This window comes from Leptinotarsa decemlineata, unplaced genomic scaffold, assembly GCF_025532065.1.
Source record: "Leptinotarsa decemlineata unplaced genomic scaffold, Ldec_3_MD MMD2_tig00000882_RagTag_RagTag, whole genome shotgun sequence".
Classification (NCBI taxonomy): domain Eukaryota; kingdom Metazoa; phylum Arthropoda; class Insecta; order Coleoptera; family Chrysomelidae; genus Leptinotarsa; species Leptinotarsa decemlineata.
The window spans coordinates 18,293,505-18,312,355 of record NW_027412556.1 but is presented as its reverse complement, the minus strand read 5'-3'; the positions used below and the strand labels follow the sequence as shown (position 1 = coordinate 18,312,355).

Sequence of the window (18,851 nt, the reverse complement as noted above, 5' to 3'; positions counted from 1 at the left end):
AATAATATGAGCTGAAAAAATTGAAAAATTAAAAATATTATTGACAAAAAATGGAAAAATAAAAATTAAAAGATTTCAAACCAAGTTATGTCACAACGTTTCGATTGTTAGTATCCACAATCGTTTTCAGGTGATAACTGGACTTATTCCTTCGAGATCTGACTATTTATAGGTCATTTGAGTGCTTTCACCTATCCCCTATCCCCTCTTCATTGGTTTTGGCGGGAGATGACCATTTGGCGGGAGTTGGTCGCTTTTCGCTTGATTGAAGGTTTCCATACGCTAGCTTGACTAAATGCGTTGTTGAACAACATATACGCGGCTTCTTTGAATTTTTTCCTAAACCGGTGTTCCTCTTTGTGGATGATTCCAGCTTGAACCCACTTGATGTTGTGTTGATAAGTCCAAACATGCTCTGCTACTCAGGATTTGCTGGTTTCTCCTCGCTGTGTGTGTTTCTCGTGCTCAGCAATGCAATTGCCTCTTAATTTCACCGATGTATGATTCTCCGCACTCGCAGGGTATCCGGTAAATGCAAGTCTTGGAATCGCAGTCCGCGTTTGGTGGCCTGGTTTTCGTGAGGCTGTTGTTTTCCCATAACATAAACATAACGTAATATCAAAACAAAACCCAAAAAAATAAAAAATTGAAATAATAATAATTATGCTTATTAATATCTCACGGATTCTAAATAACTGAGTTTGCAACTTTTGCTTGCTTAGTGCGGAACTTCCTTATCGTTAAGATTCGGGAACTTGCGGTTGCATGCCAAGGAATGGTCTAGAAACGTCGAATCATTTCCTCCTAGTTTAAAGGACCTTTCATGTTCAGCATACCGTTTTAAGAAATTTCGGCCACATTGTCCCACATAAACACTATTACACTGCGGACACTTAGTCCGGCCGTACACGGACCACATATTTGCAGTAGAGACAACCACAACATTGTGGTCACGTTGACTGCACTTTGCTGTTGACCCAACCATATTTTTGTGGTAGACTTGCGGTCATATAAACCGCACTTGTAGCTGAGGAAACTGACATCTATATTTTGTGGTATCAGAGTTTAGTGCCAGTTTTAATATGGATTTCGAAGAAGAAGCACTACCTACTCTTCTTATTTTGAGGAGAAGGAGAAGACGTAGAAAGGTACGATCGTTTTGGGTACATCCACTTCTGGTTGCGTGATAACAGAAAGGAAATTTTTATATTCTGTTTGAAGGTGGTGCACAATGTTTCGTGGTGCATTTCATCAATTCGGACCTCCATTATCTAATATGATATAAATTGATTTGAAATTACTGAAAGAATCTATGAATAAATTAAAAAGATTAGTTGAAAAAACAATTGTATCAAGCAAAATCTGAAATTACAATGAAATAACATACAAGCAACAATCGATAAACTCCGGCAAGACGAAAAAAAAAATTTTTAATTACTTCAGAATGTCCATTAGTTATTTTGATGAATTAATTAAAATTTTGAAATCAAAAATTGAACGCTGTGAGACCAATATGAGATAAGACGGTATACGCGGTTGGGTACAACTGCAAGTTTGTGGTTATTGTACGGTGGATGCCGCGATGACATCTCGGCGGAGGTCAGCAGCAAATTGACTGCAGACGCCAGTTTTGATTTTTGTGAACAGCCGAGTACGTGTAGTACATTATTTCTTATGGGCGGCTTGAGTTCGCTGGAACGCGACTGCAATTGTGTGGTCGATCCGACCGCCAAATGTGGCTCGTGTACGGGCTCTCTTGAACTTATAAACTCCAGATTTCTCCAACTGTTGCAAATATAACCTGATTAGGTTAAAAAATTCACAACTTACCCCAAAAATTGTCGCTGGTTCCTTCCTTCCACCCAATACGTTGGCAATTAGGGAAAATAGGAAGGTAAAGTAGGAAAATGAAGGAAATATGATTTATAATCGAAAGATCTTTCGATAATTGTTCCCCAGCAAACAAATAATTAAATTTGAATGTATCACGAACCGATTGATCAACCAAATAATAATATACCATGAGTTCCGTCTCTCATAAACGTAAAGAATATACTACTTTTTCGTACCAATATGGTTCGTTTTCCTTTTAAAAAATGCGCAGTTGCCGAACTATATAATTTGTACCTGTATTTACAAACTTCGAACGATACGGAATACCAACTTGTCCACTTTATTTTTGGTATTGAAAAGGAAATTAGATAACCTGTCATGTGTTAGAGTTATCCATTTCTTGATTTCTTATTTTCTGATCTGAAGGTATATTAATCTGTAAGTGAATTTACAGCTTTATTTTCTGACTAACTTCTGGATTGTATCTGCAATGAAACGATTACTTTGGCCTATCTGTGTAATTATATCAATTTCTCTAACTAGTTTGTTAGCAGACAAAGGCAGCAAAGTGGTGAAAAACATAGAAAGTTTCAATTCTCTTTTCTTCATTATGATTTCCTACCACATCGTAACGGCTACATCCATCAATTTAGTGAATGAGATAATCACGTAACAAGTATAGCGATAATGTTAAAGTGGTTTTGTTCAAAAAATTTAATATATTTGAAGAGATAAACATTGAGAAATCATCGTGTTTTGAAATCGTGGACAGCTCTAAATGATTATTTCATTTTGATAGATCCCCCAGCCGGTAACAGATCTTCCTGAAGTTGTTAGAGCTCGAAACGAACATCTAGCCGCTTTACGGGCAGCTTATGCAAATGTTCCTATCTTACCACAGCCAGTTCAAGATCTACCAGAGGTAGTGAAGGCAAGGCAAGAACATCTGGCAGCCGTAGCAGAAACTGAACGAAGAAACGCAGCCTTAGCGAATCAGGTGAATTTGAGTCCTGTACCTCAAGACACGTCAGGATTTGTAGTTCCTTTGAAGACAGTGCCTTCCGCCGGAATATTCAATTCACCAGATCAAAGTATTGATCAAAATGCACAAGTGTCGTATACTCCGGCCCTGTTTGGACCAGCGATATCACAGGAAGCTTCCAATGTAGCTTTGAGACCGTACTCTTATGGATACACAGGCAAGTACAATAAAAACTCATAGTTTATTTTTTTGAAACTAACGTGATATTTATATTTTAAATTGAAAGGGGTATATTTCTCAATCCAGTCATTTTAGGTTTTTTAAACCTCAATCTGCGAAAAAATTCCTACTCAGCTGAATTTTGGTATACACCTTCATTATGGCGTTCTAATGAAGATGTGAAAAATCGACATTGATATCGTGCCAGCTAAAAAAGTTATAAGGTTCAGAAGGTCATGAAAATCAGTGTTTCGCGAATATCTGCGACATATGGCACGGAGGTCAAAGAAGGTCATTATAAAAATGATTTCTTATATGAATACCTACAAAAAATGTTTTTTGCACTTTTCTGTGAATTCAACCGTTTTCGGACTAGAGCGCTGAGAAAGCGAGTAGAATGCACTCACATAGGGTATTGTATACCATATACATATAAGGGGTCAACTCTATTGATTTTAATTAATGTATTTGAATTTTCTTAAAACTTCTAACTTCCACTCGGGCGTATTGTGATAAAATAAAATCAATTGAAATTCTCATTGAGAATTTAGAAAAAGTTAGTATTTCTACAAGACGTTCACGTGATGATGCTGACGTCTTAATAGTTGAAACAGCAATTGAAAAATTAATAAATAATACTACAATTATCGTTGGCGAAGACATACTTCTGGTACTTCACACAAATACTTGATCAACCTACATCCATTTTTTTAAGAAACCAGGGAAAAACAATGTTGAAACAAAAATATAGTCGACTGAGAGCCTCAACAAGTATCCACACTGCAAGAAGAATACTCTGTTTCTACATGTTATGACCGGATGTGAAACAACTTCAACACTTTTTGGGAAATGAAAAATTTGAGTCATGAAGATGTTTGAAAAAAGACCCGATTTACACAATTCTGCAGAAATATACCTACAAGAAAATTGCGCTCGAGATGCCCTTGTCAATGTACGGTGCTCCAAAATCAGAAAATTCAATTGACAATTGCAGATGCTGCAACTCTGCTAAACTAACAAGACAAAGCACAGCTGTGAAATCTCAATTATTACCACCCACTTCTTCAGCAGCTCAACAACATATTTATCGAGTCTATTATCAAATACAAACCTGGCTAGGAAAAAAAATTGATACAAAACAGTGGGGTTGGGAGTTGAAAAATAATATATTACAACCATAAACAACTTTATCGCCACCAGCACCCAATGATCTACTAAACACAATCTTTTGTAATTGTACAAAAGGTTGTGGTGGCAAATGTGGATGTGAAAAAATTTGATTTAGACGTTCTAAAGCTTGTGGACATTGTCATGGTCAGTCATGCAGAGTCCACTAGTGAAGAAAATGATGATGTTGATTTAAATACAGCAATAAGTCCACTCGATGTTTTGTTTGATGGAGTTGAAATTTAGGATATCGACGATGAATGAATATAAAAGAAAATTATATACAAACAATTTTTTCCATATTTTTCAATATACAAATAAAACATTATTGAACATAAAATAAAAAAAACCTTTTATTACGGTTCAAGGATTATGCCTACGAGGAGAACCATGTAAAAAAACGCGCCTTTGCAGAAAAATGCAATCGACATTTTTTGTGGATAATCGAATGAGAAATAAATTTTATAATGACCTTCAATGACCTCCTATCCATAGGTGTCGAGATATTCCCGAAAAACTGATTTTCGTGACCTTTTGACCCTTATAATTTTTTTAACCGGTACGATATCAATGTCGATTTTTCACATCTTCATATTAAAACGCCATAATAAAGGTGTATACCAAAATTCTGCCCAGTAGGAATTTTTCCGCAGATAAAACCTCAAATGACTGGACTATCTATGAGAGATTATTTGTACAGATATTTATACAAATTATTTGTCCAAAGGGAATATGAAAGAAAGGGAGAAATACATTTTTTAAAAAGAAGACTCCATACAAAGATGTGTATTATATATATCAAGTGTAGAATACGCAAAGAAGTAACTTTCAGACACTGAAAGAAAAGCCCTCTCGAAACAGCTAGTTCCATATGAACATTGAATTACAGGAAATAAAACTACATTCGGAACAAAACCTATATTCACTTTGTATTCCAAACATTTGTTATGGAATTGAATCAGTTATCATTCAAATCATTGCATAGATTTACTTCTTTGAAATTGATCACTTTCTTTCTTTCTTTGGAAGACTTGTACATTTTTTGTATGAAGATGGAGAAGTAGAAAGCCTAATCCTTGCTTCCCAAAACAATTATACTGTGTTTTCAAATATTCATTACATTCACATTCTATTCATCATAAAAATGCTAGTATTCAGTGAAACGTAACAGTGGAATATTTCACCGAATTATTCTGCATCTCATTATACAGGGTGTTTCAAATTCGATCCTCACCATTGGCATCTCAGAAACTTTGAGAGATACGAAGATGGTAAAATTGAGGCAAAGTTGCGCATTCACCTGACTAACAATAATCCCTTGAGAAAGTTATGAAATTCCAAGTTTATCCGGAGATATCCGGAAAAACAGAAATTTCGAAAAATAGCTTTATTTTTTTCTGGCTTGAATGAACAAAACTTGGTGAGATTTTGTCCAATAACTTGAACATAGTTTGATACAAGTTTAAATACATTTCCGATATCCTAACACTGTTTCTATCGCATTTGCAATAAATTTTTATCATACCTTTTTTTTCTTCATTCGTGAAAGCCATTTATCGCCAAAAATTCAATGACTCGTACAATAACGAAATGTCATTGGGTGTAACAAATTGAAAGTCAAATTTAGAAACAACCTCAAAGCCTATAATGATAGGAATTATTTCTTTCAATATCTCCAATTTTTTGAAAAAGAATGAAAACTAATGGTACATCATTGAAAAGGCAAAATCTGGTTCTATTCAATAAAGCGCCCATGAGAAAAAATAAAGTTGATGATGGTGGCTGGAAGAGAAAACATCGGATAGCAAATCTAAAAGATCACTCTACAATACTATCTTCAAAAGAATTCCAGTCCCCATCCTATGAGAGTCATAATTCATACATATTCTGGAAGATGAATTTTATCATTACTAGACATATTGTTTAATCACTTTCATTGAAGATAATAGGTAGATTTGAAATCCTTGGCGTTAATTGAATCTGATAGAAACACATGTAATCTCTTGGTGGAGATGCAGATTATGGACGTCTTTGAATAATAATAAAAAACTAGGAATAATCCCAATAAGTGGAATTTGAAACCGCTGACGTGCAATAAATCTAAGGTTTAGTTAGTATAATCATCCTGATGATGCTACGTTAGCATGAACATCCTAAATATGTTAACCAAACTAGCGTCATTAGGAGATTATTGAGCATTCTACCCGTCAATGGACTATGGTTACTAGTTTTCCAATGCAAAAGTGGATAGTGAAGACTGCATAGCTAGAGACGAACAGAATCTTTTGATCTCAAGAAAAAAACTTTGCCATTCAATGAAAATTCTGAATACCATGATAAAAATAAGGTTGGTAAGGTAACTAGGTACTCACAAAATACCAATTCAGTTCTTTTGACATCAGTAGAAGGCCATATTGGTTATAAAGATATAACGCTTTCTTTATTTAATCATCACAATGACAAATCCTGAAGAGTCTAAAGTTCTAGCAACTGAATTAACGAGGTCTCACTTTCTAACAAACTATTCCCGGCACAGGTCAGACGATGCGTAATGAAATAGCTATGATGTTTCATAATGAGTTATTTTTTTCAATGCATCAATAACTTCGTTTCACTTCCATTACCGTCATTCAATCGGAAATGTTATAATAGTGTTATTGATTCATATTGAATATGGTATTATGAATATGTTGATTTAATTGGACTCATATCTCGGCAATGATACAATGATACTTTCATAATAAATGATTGTTTAAAGATTATTTCCTGGAAAATGTTCCATTCCAGACGTTTGAATGTAGATCTCAAGGTCCTCTTTAGAAGTTATTCAAGAGTTATACATGATAAATTATTCACAATTTACAGATAATAATAATGACAATAGTAATAAACAACTTCATTGCTTCAATATATAGATAAATTTGGCCAAAGCAAAAGGCGAAGTTCAGTTTATAAGATGATAAAAAATTAGCTCATGAACTATTCTTACACTTAACCACAAGTATATCGCTAGGGGTGTTGAATTTAACAATATATAAGAATGAAAGAATGGAAGTTGAACAATTATAGCTATTTTTGATCTAATTTCCATCGTATGTATATCAGGATTGCTTTTAAAATAAATGTTTCTTATAGGCCTTCTTGAATAGTTGCAAACTGTAGGATTTGAACATGGTAGGGACCTGATTCTATATTGAACAAATTTGATAAGTATAACTACGCCTGAATATTTCTGAACTGAAGATTGGCGGTGAAAGAGTTGCATTGTATCGTTCATTTAGACCAGGGGTCTCCAAACTACGGCCCGCGGGCCAATTCCGGCCCGACAGTGTCATCAATCCGGCCTGCGACAGCCAATGATTTACTGTCATCAATCTGACCCGCGACAGCCAATGATTACCTAATTGTTGTTACTATTGCTGTGATAAGTTGAAGAAGAAAACACAGAATGATAATTACTCGGTTTTATTTACTTGCAAGGTAAAACTTAACGACAGAAATGATGACAAAGAAAACTAAACTAAGTTTAAGCATATTAATAACTAACAAATAATTGAAATGAATCACAGTAAAACAAAAACACTAATGAGATTTATCTAATTGTGATTTTCCACCGACAATACTTTGTAGTTGTGGATCAATTTTACTTGTACCGATTATCAAAAGAGATTTAAGATGCTCATCGGTTAATTGAGATCTGTAAATATTCTTTATGTACTTCATCTTAGGAAACGTGTTCTCACAAGTAAGTAGTACCAAAAACATAAAACAAACCACGAGCAAATTTATGCAAATTATCAAATTGTTTCAGTGGAAGACTCTTATAGAATTCCAACAAAGATGAATTTTGATATTTGTTCTTAAGCATATCATTGCACCGTAAATCAATAATTTCCATTTGGACTTCCGGAGCCAGGGTTTCAATGTCAGAATCAAAAGGATTTTGAAAAAGCTCAATTTCATTCTCAATGACATCAAAATCTGAAAAACGAGTATCAAAATTCATCTTCAAAGCACTCAAAGTTTCGATTGCAAAATTGATGGGAAATTCAGTCTCTGTAGTGTGGCTGAATATTTTGACATGTTTCAAAATGTGTGAAACATTTTTTACGTAATTGCGATTGAAATAGTATTATTTTCTGCCTGAAGGATTTGATATTGGTGTATAAATCAGGAAAAAGCTGATTTTCTCCTTGCAATCTCAAATTCACTTCGTTCATTTGATTTGTGAAATCGACATAGAAGGCTAACTTCCACATCCATTCACTATTTTCTAAATCGGCAAAAGGGCGCTGCTTCTCATTTAAAAAAAATTTGATCTCTGCTCGAAGTTCAAAAAAGCGCTTAAGGACTTTTCCGCAACTAAGCCAGCGTACGTACGGCAGTATGATATGGTAAATCATTTCCTCCAATCTGTTGAATAAACTCGCGGAATTGTCGGTGATTCAGCCTAGTGGATCTGATGAAGTTAACAACTGATATGACTGGTTTTAGAACTTTAGACATACCCAAACATTTTCCACACAAGGACTGTTGATGAATGATACAATGTAAGACTAATGGTTTTGAACCACCATAATTTTCTACAGCCTTTGACACAAGTGCAACCACTCCTTTTTTTTTACCATACATATTTTTGCCTCCATCAGTTATTATAGATTTCAAATTTCTCCATCGAAGGTTCTTTTTATTAATGGCATTTTCAACTCCCTTAAAAATATCTGCCCCAATTGTGCCGTGAATACTATCGATATCAAGGAGTTCTTCATATTAAAAATTAATAAAAATAAAACAAAATTCATGATTATAGGAAATGACAAGCAGTACCATGACTTCAAAAAATATAATTACAATATTAAAATATAAAATTGAGTTAGTAAGAAAAATTAAATATTTGGGTGTAATTGTAGATAATAAAATGTTTTTTAAGGAACATGCTTCATATATTATTAAAACAATAGCATTCAAAATTAATTACATAAGTAGGCAATCTAAGCACTTAAACCAATGGTCGGTTCTAGTTTTGTATAATAGCTTGATTTTACCTCATTTTACTTATTGTGGAACCATCTTGTACTTACTAAACCAAAATGAAATTGGAAGACTTCAGAAACTTCAAAATAGAGGAATGAGAGTAATATTATCTTGGGATAGAAGAACACATATAACATTAATGTTGAATACATTAAAATGGTTATCAGTAAAAAATTACTTTCGTTATTTAGCATTAATATTTATTTTTAAATTTAAAACTGGTGATGTTCCTGTATATCTTCGTGACAAATTGAAGTATAACTTTGAATATCATGAATACAATACAAGAAGTCGCAATAACTTTCATATACGTCAGACTAGTAATGTCAATTCAAATAATACAGTTTTCATTAAAGGAGTTCAAGCATTCAACGAACTACCGGAGGATATTGAGAATGCTACCTCTCTAAATATATTTTAAAGAAAATTAAAAGTGCACCTTTTAGACCTACAAAGTGTTCAGTATAGGAACCTGCTAATACAGTTTTTTTTCTTCTTTTTATTTTATTTATTGTGCTGTTTTTATTTATATGTTTCAATGTACATGATTTTAAATTTTAATTGTGACATTTAAATTTTTAACATAGATTAAGACTAATATTGTAACTGTATTAGCTTGTGCTAAATAAACCATACATACACTTCATAGCTTTTATCTACTCCGCGAATAAAAATCAACACCTGAGTAGTATCTGACACATCCGTTGACTCATCCAATGCTAGAGAAAACCACTCATGATGTCCATTTTAGTCAGACAGTTGAGATGATATATTTTCTGCAATGTCTTGCACCCTCCGAGCCACGATGTTTGCTGACAAACTGACACTTTTAAATAAATTTAACTTTCCGGGGCATATTTCTTCGGCTACTGCAATCAAGCATTCTTTTATCATTTCTCCATCGGTGAATGGTTTGCCACGTTATCTGATTTCAAGAGCCACACGAAAGCTGGCACGAGTTGCAGACTCTTGTTCAGTATTCGCTTTGGTAAACAGAGTTTGCTGCGATTTGAGTCCACGTTTCAAAGCTTATAATTTTTCCTTCCGCAAACTTCCTGTATACTTGGAGTAACTTTGAAGATGTTTTGATTCATAGTGTCGTTTAATGTTATAGTCTTTGAGAACAGCTATGGTTTCATTACAAATTAAACATAGCGTCTTATTACTAGACTCAATCACAAAATACTGAAAGTTCCAATTTTCGTGAAACGTTCTGCATTCACTGTCGATTTTTCGCTTCTTTTCCATACCAACAAATCACACATAAAAACAATAAGTCAAATCAAAATACTTTTTTTGACGCGTGTTACTTTATTTCACAATATACAGTTTCGCTTCCTTCACCTTTCCTACGCAGACTAACTCACAGTTGCGCCGCTAGCCTTTTTATATGCAATTATTACTGCCATCTCGAGGTGATTGGAATACACTAGCTAGAATCAGAACTTTCTCGAACCAACGCGGTAATTCCAAATATTTCTTTACGCCTACTGCCACCTAGCGGGTAGCTGAAAAAGATAGTACATTGTACCACTACTCGCCACTAGATGTCGTTAATTGTCACAATTCACAATAATAATTGAAATGCAAAAAAGCGTAAGTTTGCTCAGGTCACGCATTTTGTGACTATCCTAGTCTAGAAATATAGTTAAGGTCTGAAATTGGCCCTTGGAACAAACTGAAAAAATCATTATGGCCTGAAGGCTTCAAAGTTTGGAGACCCCTGATTTAGATCATGGTATGTTGGATCGATAGGTGCAAATATAATGTTTGTCAAAATGTTTTATCGAATATAATTTTCTAAAAAAGAACAGCAGCATGTAATCTCTCTCTATTGCTCATATTTGGCTAACCATTAACTTTCAATTTGTGTGGAATATGTTCTATTCTGCGGATACCAAATATTAATCGTAAGCATGAGTTTTGTACTTTTTGTGTTTTCATTTGATATTAGCTGAACAACAATGGACCAGACAGTACAGCTGCATAATTGAATATAGACAGCATTGATGACTCACACAAACTTGACTATATTTCAATAGGGAGGAAATATCTATTGTTATATATAGTTTTGAGAGTGAATAAGCTGATTTATGTATTTTTCAAATTTTGAATTGGAGTCCAATATTAAACCTTAACTTTTTGCTTCACTAATGTTTTGACGTACTTAATTTTTTAAAAGCTTTCATTCAACTTGACTTGCATGTATGTTAACAAATCTTGCAAGATTAATTTGGCCCACTTCTCGGTATCCGATTGACCTGAAATTTTCAATTTCCGAACCAGAACCGATGGCAATGCATGTTAGTCATAAACGTGACCTGATGCTGCTGCCAGGATCGGCTCCGTACGACACATCTCCTCAGCGGTAAATAGCAGGGACACGAAATTTTGTATACACATTCGTTTATGATAGGCAGTTGGTAGGTCCACTATGTAATAGATGTCACATCCAGATGACTTCAATAAAAAAAACATTTCTAGATAAAAAATTAAATCAAGCTTTTACCTTTAAAGAACCCATATTCATTTGCATTGTGAACAAATATTTTCATCTACCACTCTCTAAGTTCCCAGAGTAAGAGGCTCTATCACGCAATGTGAGCAACAGGCACAAGAGGCATACCACGACTTGTGTAATTTGGTGAGATGTGCGTCATTAGCATTGGTCTGCAACCCGTCTAGGAGAAGGAAAACTCCAAAATCAAACCCAGAACGGTGTTCCGTCAGGCACGAGTGAGCACTAAGCTGGAAAAAGTGGCGCATCTTTCACCAAATTACCACCCAAGTTAAGGTGACGCCGTGCAGAGGACTGAGTGGCATCAGGGTGTAAAATGATGCCGTGAACGTATCACCTCAGGGCACCGGAGCGCACCCTGTTGGACATTAGCTCTTTCTGTGCTAAACGAAGCTCTGGGAGGGTTGACAAATCTTTCTTCGGTACTCGTGGGAACACTATGGGAAATATAGGAACATCAACAAAATAGAAAAGAAGGTTAGAGAAAGAGAAATTGAAATGGAATGAAAAACTTGCCAATGAAAGCGTTAACTTGAAACGACAAAGGTTAAAATGTGCATGCAACGATTGAGAACAGCCGAATCCAACGATCAGCGTGAGGCCCGCCTAAGTGCGACAAGAGAACATAACTCTTAAATTAGTGCAGCCGAGTCCATCTAACAGCCTAAGGCTCGTTTAAGTGCGTTAAGAGTACATAACTCTCGAGTACGAACACAAGAAAAATCACAAAGAAAATTTCTACAAAAGTTTAAATATATTCTGTGATCAGGTGTATAAGGTATGCCGGAGGAGTAGGTACCTACCTACTTCTATAGAAAATAGTTTTCCCCGTTCCTTAAGTTTTTCTGTTGAAAGACTCTCCGTTTTATAGATGGACTTTCGTATTGATCGATAACTATCGATTGAAACTAAGAAATATAAAATAAAATAATGATAAAAAACTTTTGAAACAAGTGCCCTAAAAAGATCAAAATAAAATTTTAAATCACATTAACCACTTTCACTTATGACTTTACAGATTTGAAATTATAATAAAAGCTTGTCGCGATGCCTAGAAGAAATCTCTATATATTCAGTCAGATAAAATTTAAATTAAGAAACATTCTGACAGATCAACTAGGTACTGCAATAAATTTCAAACCCGAAAAATCCTATGTGTGCAAAAAAGTTATTCAAGGTTAAAGATCCACATTTCAAGCATTCACGGCACTTTTATTAAATCACAAACATTATGAATTGCTTACAAGTTTAGTAGGTACCTACCTAATTACAAAATTTCAATTACAAATTGAAATTATCGCGACAAGCTTTCATTATAATTTCAATTCTGTAAAGTCATAAATGAATGTGGGTAATGTGATTCGAAATTTTTAACTTGATCGTTTTAGGACAATATTTACACTATCGTAAATTTCATTTCGTTTGTTTTTGTTGCAATTAATATTAAGACAGTAATCTCCTGCATCTTCAGTGAACCTATCAAGTTCCTCATTTATGAGGTCACATGACTCCACTACCGTACTGGGGTCAAATCTATAATAAATTTGATTATCATCCGCATACAAGTGTACATCACAAATCTGAAGAGTTTTCACTAGGCAGGAAGTATATATAGCAAGAAGCAATGGCCCCAAATTGGAATCCTGGGGTACTCCGCATTTCAAATCCATATGATTGGAAGATTGCCCATCAACTAAAACCATTTGTTTGCGACCTCGAAGGGATGATGCCATGAGATTCCTAGCATTATTCGAGAATCTTATGGAATGCAGAATTGCAAGTAATAGATCATGGTTTACAGTATCGAAAGCTCTGCTCAAATCTAGCAAGATTGAAAGAGTACACCCAACTTTGTCTGAGGCTCGAACAATATCATCCATAATATGGAGAAGTCCGCTGTACAACTATAATTTGTTTGAAATCCAGATTGCGTTATAGGTAATAATAAAGAATACTGATCGATATGTTCCTTTAATTGTACTTCTATAGCCCTTTCGAGTACTTTCGATAAAATTGTTAGGACACTTATTGGACGCAAATCTTTGAATTCAAGTGGATTTGACTTTTCAGGCAATATTTTTACAACGGCTCTTTTCCAAAGTTCAGGAAAAATATTATGAGTTAAACAAAAATTTAAAATGTGTATGAAGTGAGGAATTATATGTGGACAGCATAATATCAATAGTTATAAATTTAATCCATCTTCACCGGCAGTATTTGTGTCTATAGCATTTATTGTTTGATGAACAAATTCACCTCTTGAAATTCAAAATTTAATTCCACTATCTTTCTGTGTTTGTATGACAGAAGTAATTCTTCTGGAGGTTCTTTTGTAACACGAGAAAGGATAAAAAAAATAATTTATTTTAGCAGGATTTTTCAAATTACCTGGTACTGTGCTTGACTTGCCAGGTATAACATTAAAAGCCGTCAAAGTACTCAAAATATTTTTAGAGTTTTCATTACTGAGCTTGTATGTAGAAATAGTTATTTATTATACAAGGGGAAAAGTATTAGATTTTAGCTCGACTCGACTCCCGACTCGAAGCGGAAACCACTAAAACCACTAAAGTGACATTGAATATCATAAAATCCTTCAGAAAATAGTTCAGAAAAAAAAACAAATTCTCATTATAGCATATACGAACTCAAACTTCAGTCAAATCATCAATGGAAGTAATCTTGGTAATATTGTTTTCTGCCAACTTCAAGAATACGGTACTTGAACTTGTTTGTCCACACTTTACCATTTTTTCCAGCTTTTTGTATGGTCATCTTAAACAAAGTTGATTGTTCTTTTGTTGAATCTTCTTTGATAACGTATTCAGTATGTTTGAGATAATTTTTGTTGTGCTTGAACCTACCAATCGAAACTAAGTTTGAAAGTTCAAAACCATAAACTAGAAAGGAGATGTTTAATACTATTTTTATTTTTTTTTTCATAAATTCATTATATTCATTTGTTATGCGAAACCTGTTTTTAATTCGCAGGTCCTTTAAGTGGTCACTCTGAATCCAGATCAGCTGATGGAGTCACAAGAGGTGGTTATTCCTATATTGATGCCAACGGCATCGTTCAAAATGTTCAGTATGTTGCGGATGCTGAAAATGGTTTCAGAGTAACAGCTTCCAATATACCTATAGATGTCAATCATATTCAGAGAGAGGCTCCTGCTGCACCAGAAAATCCGAATAACGACAAAGTAATCGTCAAAGCTACACCTGCGAACCTCTATAGTCACGAGATAGTTTACTAATGCTTTTGATGTATTGAGAAATTCATAGGTATTTATTTTCCTTGAAGTTCACTCAATTATCATCTTGAGTTGAGCAAATAAAAAGTTTTTAATTTTCTTGCTTTTTTTTTCTCGAATCAAATCAACTTTGCTTTTAGAGAAATAATCTAATGTAGAGTGCATTTCTTTGATGTCCTCCCCCCCACTTTTATTTTTTGAACGGGTCAACTCAAAAAATTGAAATTCAGAATAATGAAATTAATGCATGAATACTTCATTTTGAAGTGAAATTGACAGATGAAACTTTCGAAATGGAATCTGGGAAAAAATCAAATGGAAAGGGGTCTTGTGACATATCACTTTGAAGCTCCTAACGAATACTTTACAACCCCAGAATATTAGGTCAATATCTTCACCTACTTCGAAATGCAGAAACATTTAATAATTTCCTGAAGACAAACACATTGATGATACTTCTAGAAATATTCCTTTATATCTGCCATATGGCAATTCCAACAACCCGATAAGGTTTGTTGAGTTATTTTTTGTTCATAAAAACGACAAAAAATGACACTACGACAATGAATATCATTGTACAGTTGGAATATTCTCATTTAGTTTTCGTTTTTACTAGTAGAAAGGTTACACGTCAACAATCTTCAAAATAGTCAATTCTCGTCCATTGAAAAATAATTTAAGCTATTCTTATTTACGGTGTAACGCGTATATTTCACGAGACCGAAAGGATTTTCAATGAACGTTTTTTGAATCGTTCTATCTGTAGAAAATATTTGAGGCAACTTGTATCCAAATTCACAACTATCAGTAGTGTACATAACAAAAATCCCCCAGATCATCCGTCCATTCCGGAAGAACAGCAAGTGCAAATAATTGGTGAGATGGTAGTTAATCCTGATCAGTCTTTTTACTTCGTCGCGAATGTTTGTGAGGTGTCTCCTTCTACTATGTGGAGGCTTTTGGAGAGGAATAAGTATCATCCATACAAAATTAAAATGATACACTAAATAACTGAAGATGACCCTGATCGAAGAACACAATTCTACGAAATCATGCCGGAAACCATTGCAAGGCATTCTACCTATCTACAAAAAATTTGTTTTAGTGACGAATGTACATTTTTTAAAACGGCAACGTTCACAGACAAAATTGCAGTTATTGGAGTGACACCAACCCTCACGTTTTCCGGGAAACACATACTCAATATCGAGAAGAAATCAACGTTTGGGCAGGAATATTGGGAAACAATATTGTAGGATTTTTATTTAATATCAAAAATTTAACAGGAGAACTGTATTTGAAAATGCTGGAAACTACTGTGGAGCCTCTCATCACTGAAATCCTCGAAGCGAATCCAAATGAATTCGATATGGATATTATATTGAACAAGATGGAGTACCACCACATCACTCCAGACTAGTAAGAAACTATTTGCATACTACTTTTCCCGGTCATTGGATTGACCGTCGAGGTCCTACAGAAAGGCCTGATTTGACACTTTTGGATTTTTGTAAGAGGCTATTTGAAGCGAAAGGTGTACGAAACTGAACCTGCTTCAAGATTGGGTATACGACAGAAAATAATAAATATTTGTAGAGATATTCACGATATTGTGTTCGAAAATGTTCGGCGTAAAATATCAGACAGGCTGTTCGTATGTCAAGAAGTTCAAGGCAACCATTTTGAGCATCTTCTGACCTGATCTCAAGCTCATCATCTCTTATTATGTAGTTCAATGTCACTGTATTCAGGCATTTATTGAAAGTTCCGCCATTATGTAGTAGTTGAAGATATCGACATTGTATTCTAGGATTGTGAAGTATTTGTCAGGGGCTTCAAAAAGATCTGTCACAAGACCCTCTTTCCATTTAATTTTCTTTCCCATATAGCGCCCAATCGCCTTCTTGAGAGTTTTATCTATCAATTTCACTTCAAAATAAACTATTCATTTGAATTGAAGGGGTTATATTTTTAGGAGTGATTAATTTTTGGGAAAGAAATTTTTTGGCTTTCTACTACTCCATCTGATACAAAAAAAGGGATGAGAGAATCTTCCAAAGAAAGGAAGTAATCAATTTGAAAATAAGTAACTCTATACATGGATGTGTAGATCATGCAAAGAAGTAACTTTCAAACACAAACTGAAAGAATGTCCTCCTGAAACAGCTACTTTCATAAACATTGAATTACACGAAAGAAAAAAATTCTTTCGAAACAAATACTTTTATATGAACACTGAATTATACATAAGATACTCTTCTCTATTCAGTTTGTATTTCAAACATTCGTTGTGGAATAAGAATCAGATATCATTCACATGAGTTCTACTTTGAATGAATGGTAATAAATTGTACTCGCATGGAACACTGTCACCCTCACTGGTATACACCGATGTTTCGCCTTAAGACACTTGCCCCAAGGCTCTTCAGTACCAAATTGGATAACATTATAGAAAATACACACACTTCATTCATGAACTACGATTTTTTAATGTCACGGAATAAGCTTGATCTGCTTATGTCATCGATGACATCGTAATGACATTCATTCACCTATTTGATTTAATCCCAGCCAAGAGGAATCTTATTTGAATTGAAGGGGTTATATTTTTAGGAGTGATCATTTTTGGGCAAGAAAGTTTTTGGCTTTCTACTACTCCATCTGATACAAAAAAAGGGATGAGAGAGAAAAGTATCTTATGTATGATTCAGTGTTCCGTTACAGGCAAAGTTGAAAAACTATTCATTTCGTACCAATATTTTTGGATCATACCTGTTTTTCTCGGTAGTAGGAAAAACATTCAAGAGAAGAACTGAAATATATGTAATTGTGAAAAATTTCAATTTTTAAATTTTTTATGAGAAACAAGTCGTGATCAATCGAGTGATTTAGAAAAATGTTTGCCTTGGACATTGGACACTCTTCTGGTTGATACGAAATGGGGTCCGAAGCAAATATACCAAACTCACCAAGTTCATGTCAATATTTGTGATATTGATGACTTATTTATTTTGTGGAAAAAGGAAAAAGCCCTTCTTATGCGTGTTGCAGGAGTATCATTGGCCTTGTATGGTCCTTGGGGGAGATATATTCATGTTCAGAGGAAGAATGTTCCGATGAAGTATTGGGTTATTCGGTATTTTGGAAATTCTGACGTAAAACGGAAGTTGTGAATTACGGTACGGTATGTTTCAGCAAAGCGATTATAAACTGTATTGTGATACTAGGATTGTTTTTTTTTTGGCTGATTTTCTTGCTGCACATGTATGCAGATTGATAAGGTTGAGTCGACGTACTTCGAGAGGATTTTCTTCCGCCTCAACTAGTAACTTTCCACAGAACTGGTACAGAACGCCCACATAGCAGGTTTGTTCTGGTTCTACGAAATTCAGGTTCTAGGACGTCAGGATCATGCGCAGTTGATGTAGAGCGTTCTGGTTCATTGAGGATAATTTCGGACTGATGAATCCTCTGTTCTGGTTTCGACTGCGAAATGATCCTAAACTGTTTTGAACCGTCCCGAATCATTCTTGCTCTCGAGGTTGAGAACTGTTCCCGTTGCTTATGCGCATTCATGCGGAAATTTGTTTGGGCTATTTGCTAGGATGTACATATTTTATAAAACTTGCCGATTGCTACTCAGAGCTCTCATCAGAACTGAAATATCTCTTGATTTTTTTTCCAAAATGATGATTTTCATAAGTCAAAAATTAATTATCTTCTTTAATAACTTTTTTATTTTGGCAGAGCTATATTCAAAAATGGTTAAGAACTCCAGAACTATTCCATCTTCATCCAAGAGTACCACCAGACTTAGTTTTTCGAAAAAGTTGGCACCGTGTGA

General features: G+C 34.5%; 1 protein-coding gene across 1 annotated transcript in view; it reads left to right on the top strand.

The window, feature by feature from the left end:
* Positions 1-15,106, top strand: part of LOC111512227 (uncharacterized) — an 84,595-nt gene extending 69,489 nt beyond the window's left edge. The window contains exons 4-5 of the mRNA XM_074175181.1: positions 2,633-3,032; positions 14,745-15,106. Coding sequence (XP_074031282.1) covers positions 2,633-3,032; positions 14,745-15,010 — 666 coding nt within the window. The 3' untranslated portion in view covers positions 15,011-15,106. The remainder of the gene's footprint in view (positions 1-2,632; positions 3,033-14,744) is intronic.
* The last annotated feature ends 3,745 nt before the right edge of the window (positions 15,107-18,851 follow it).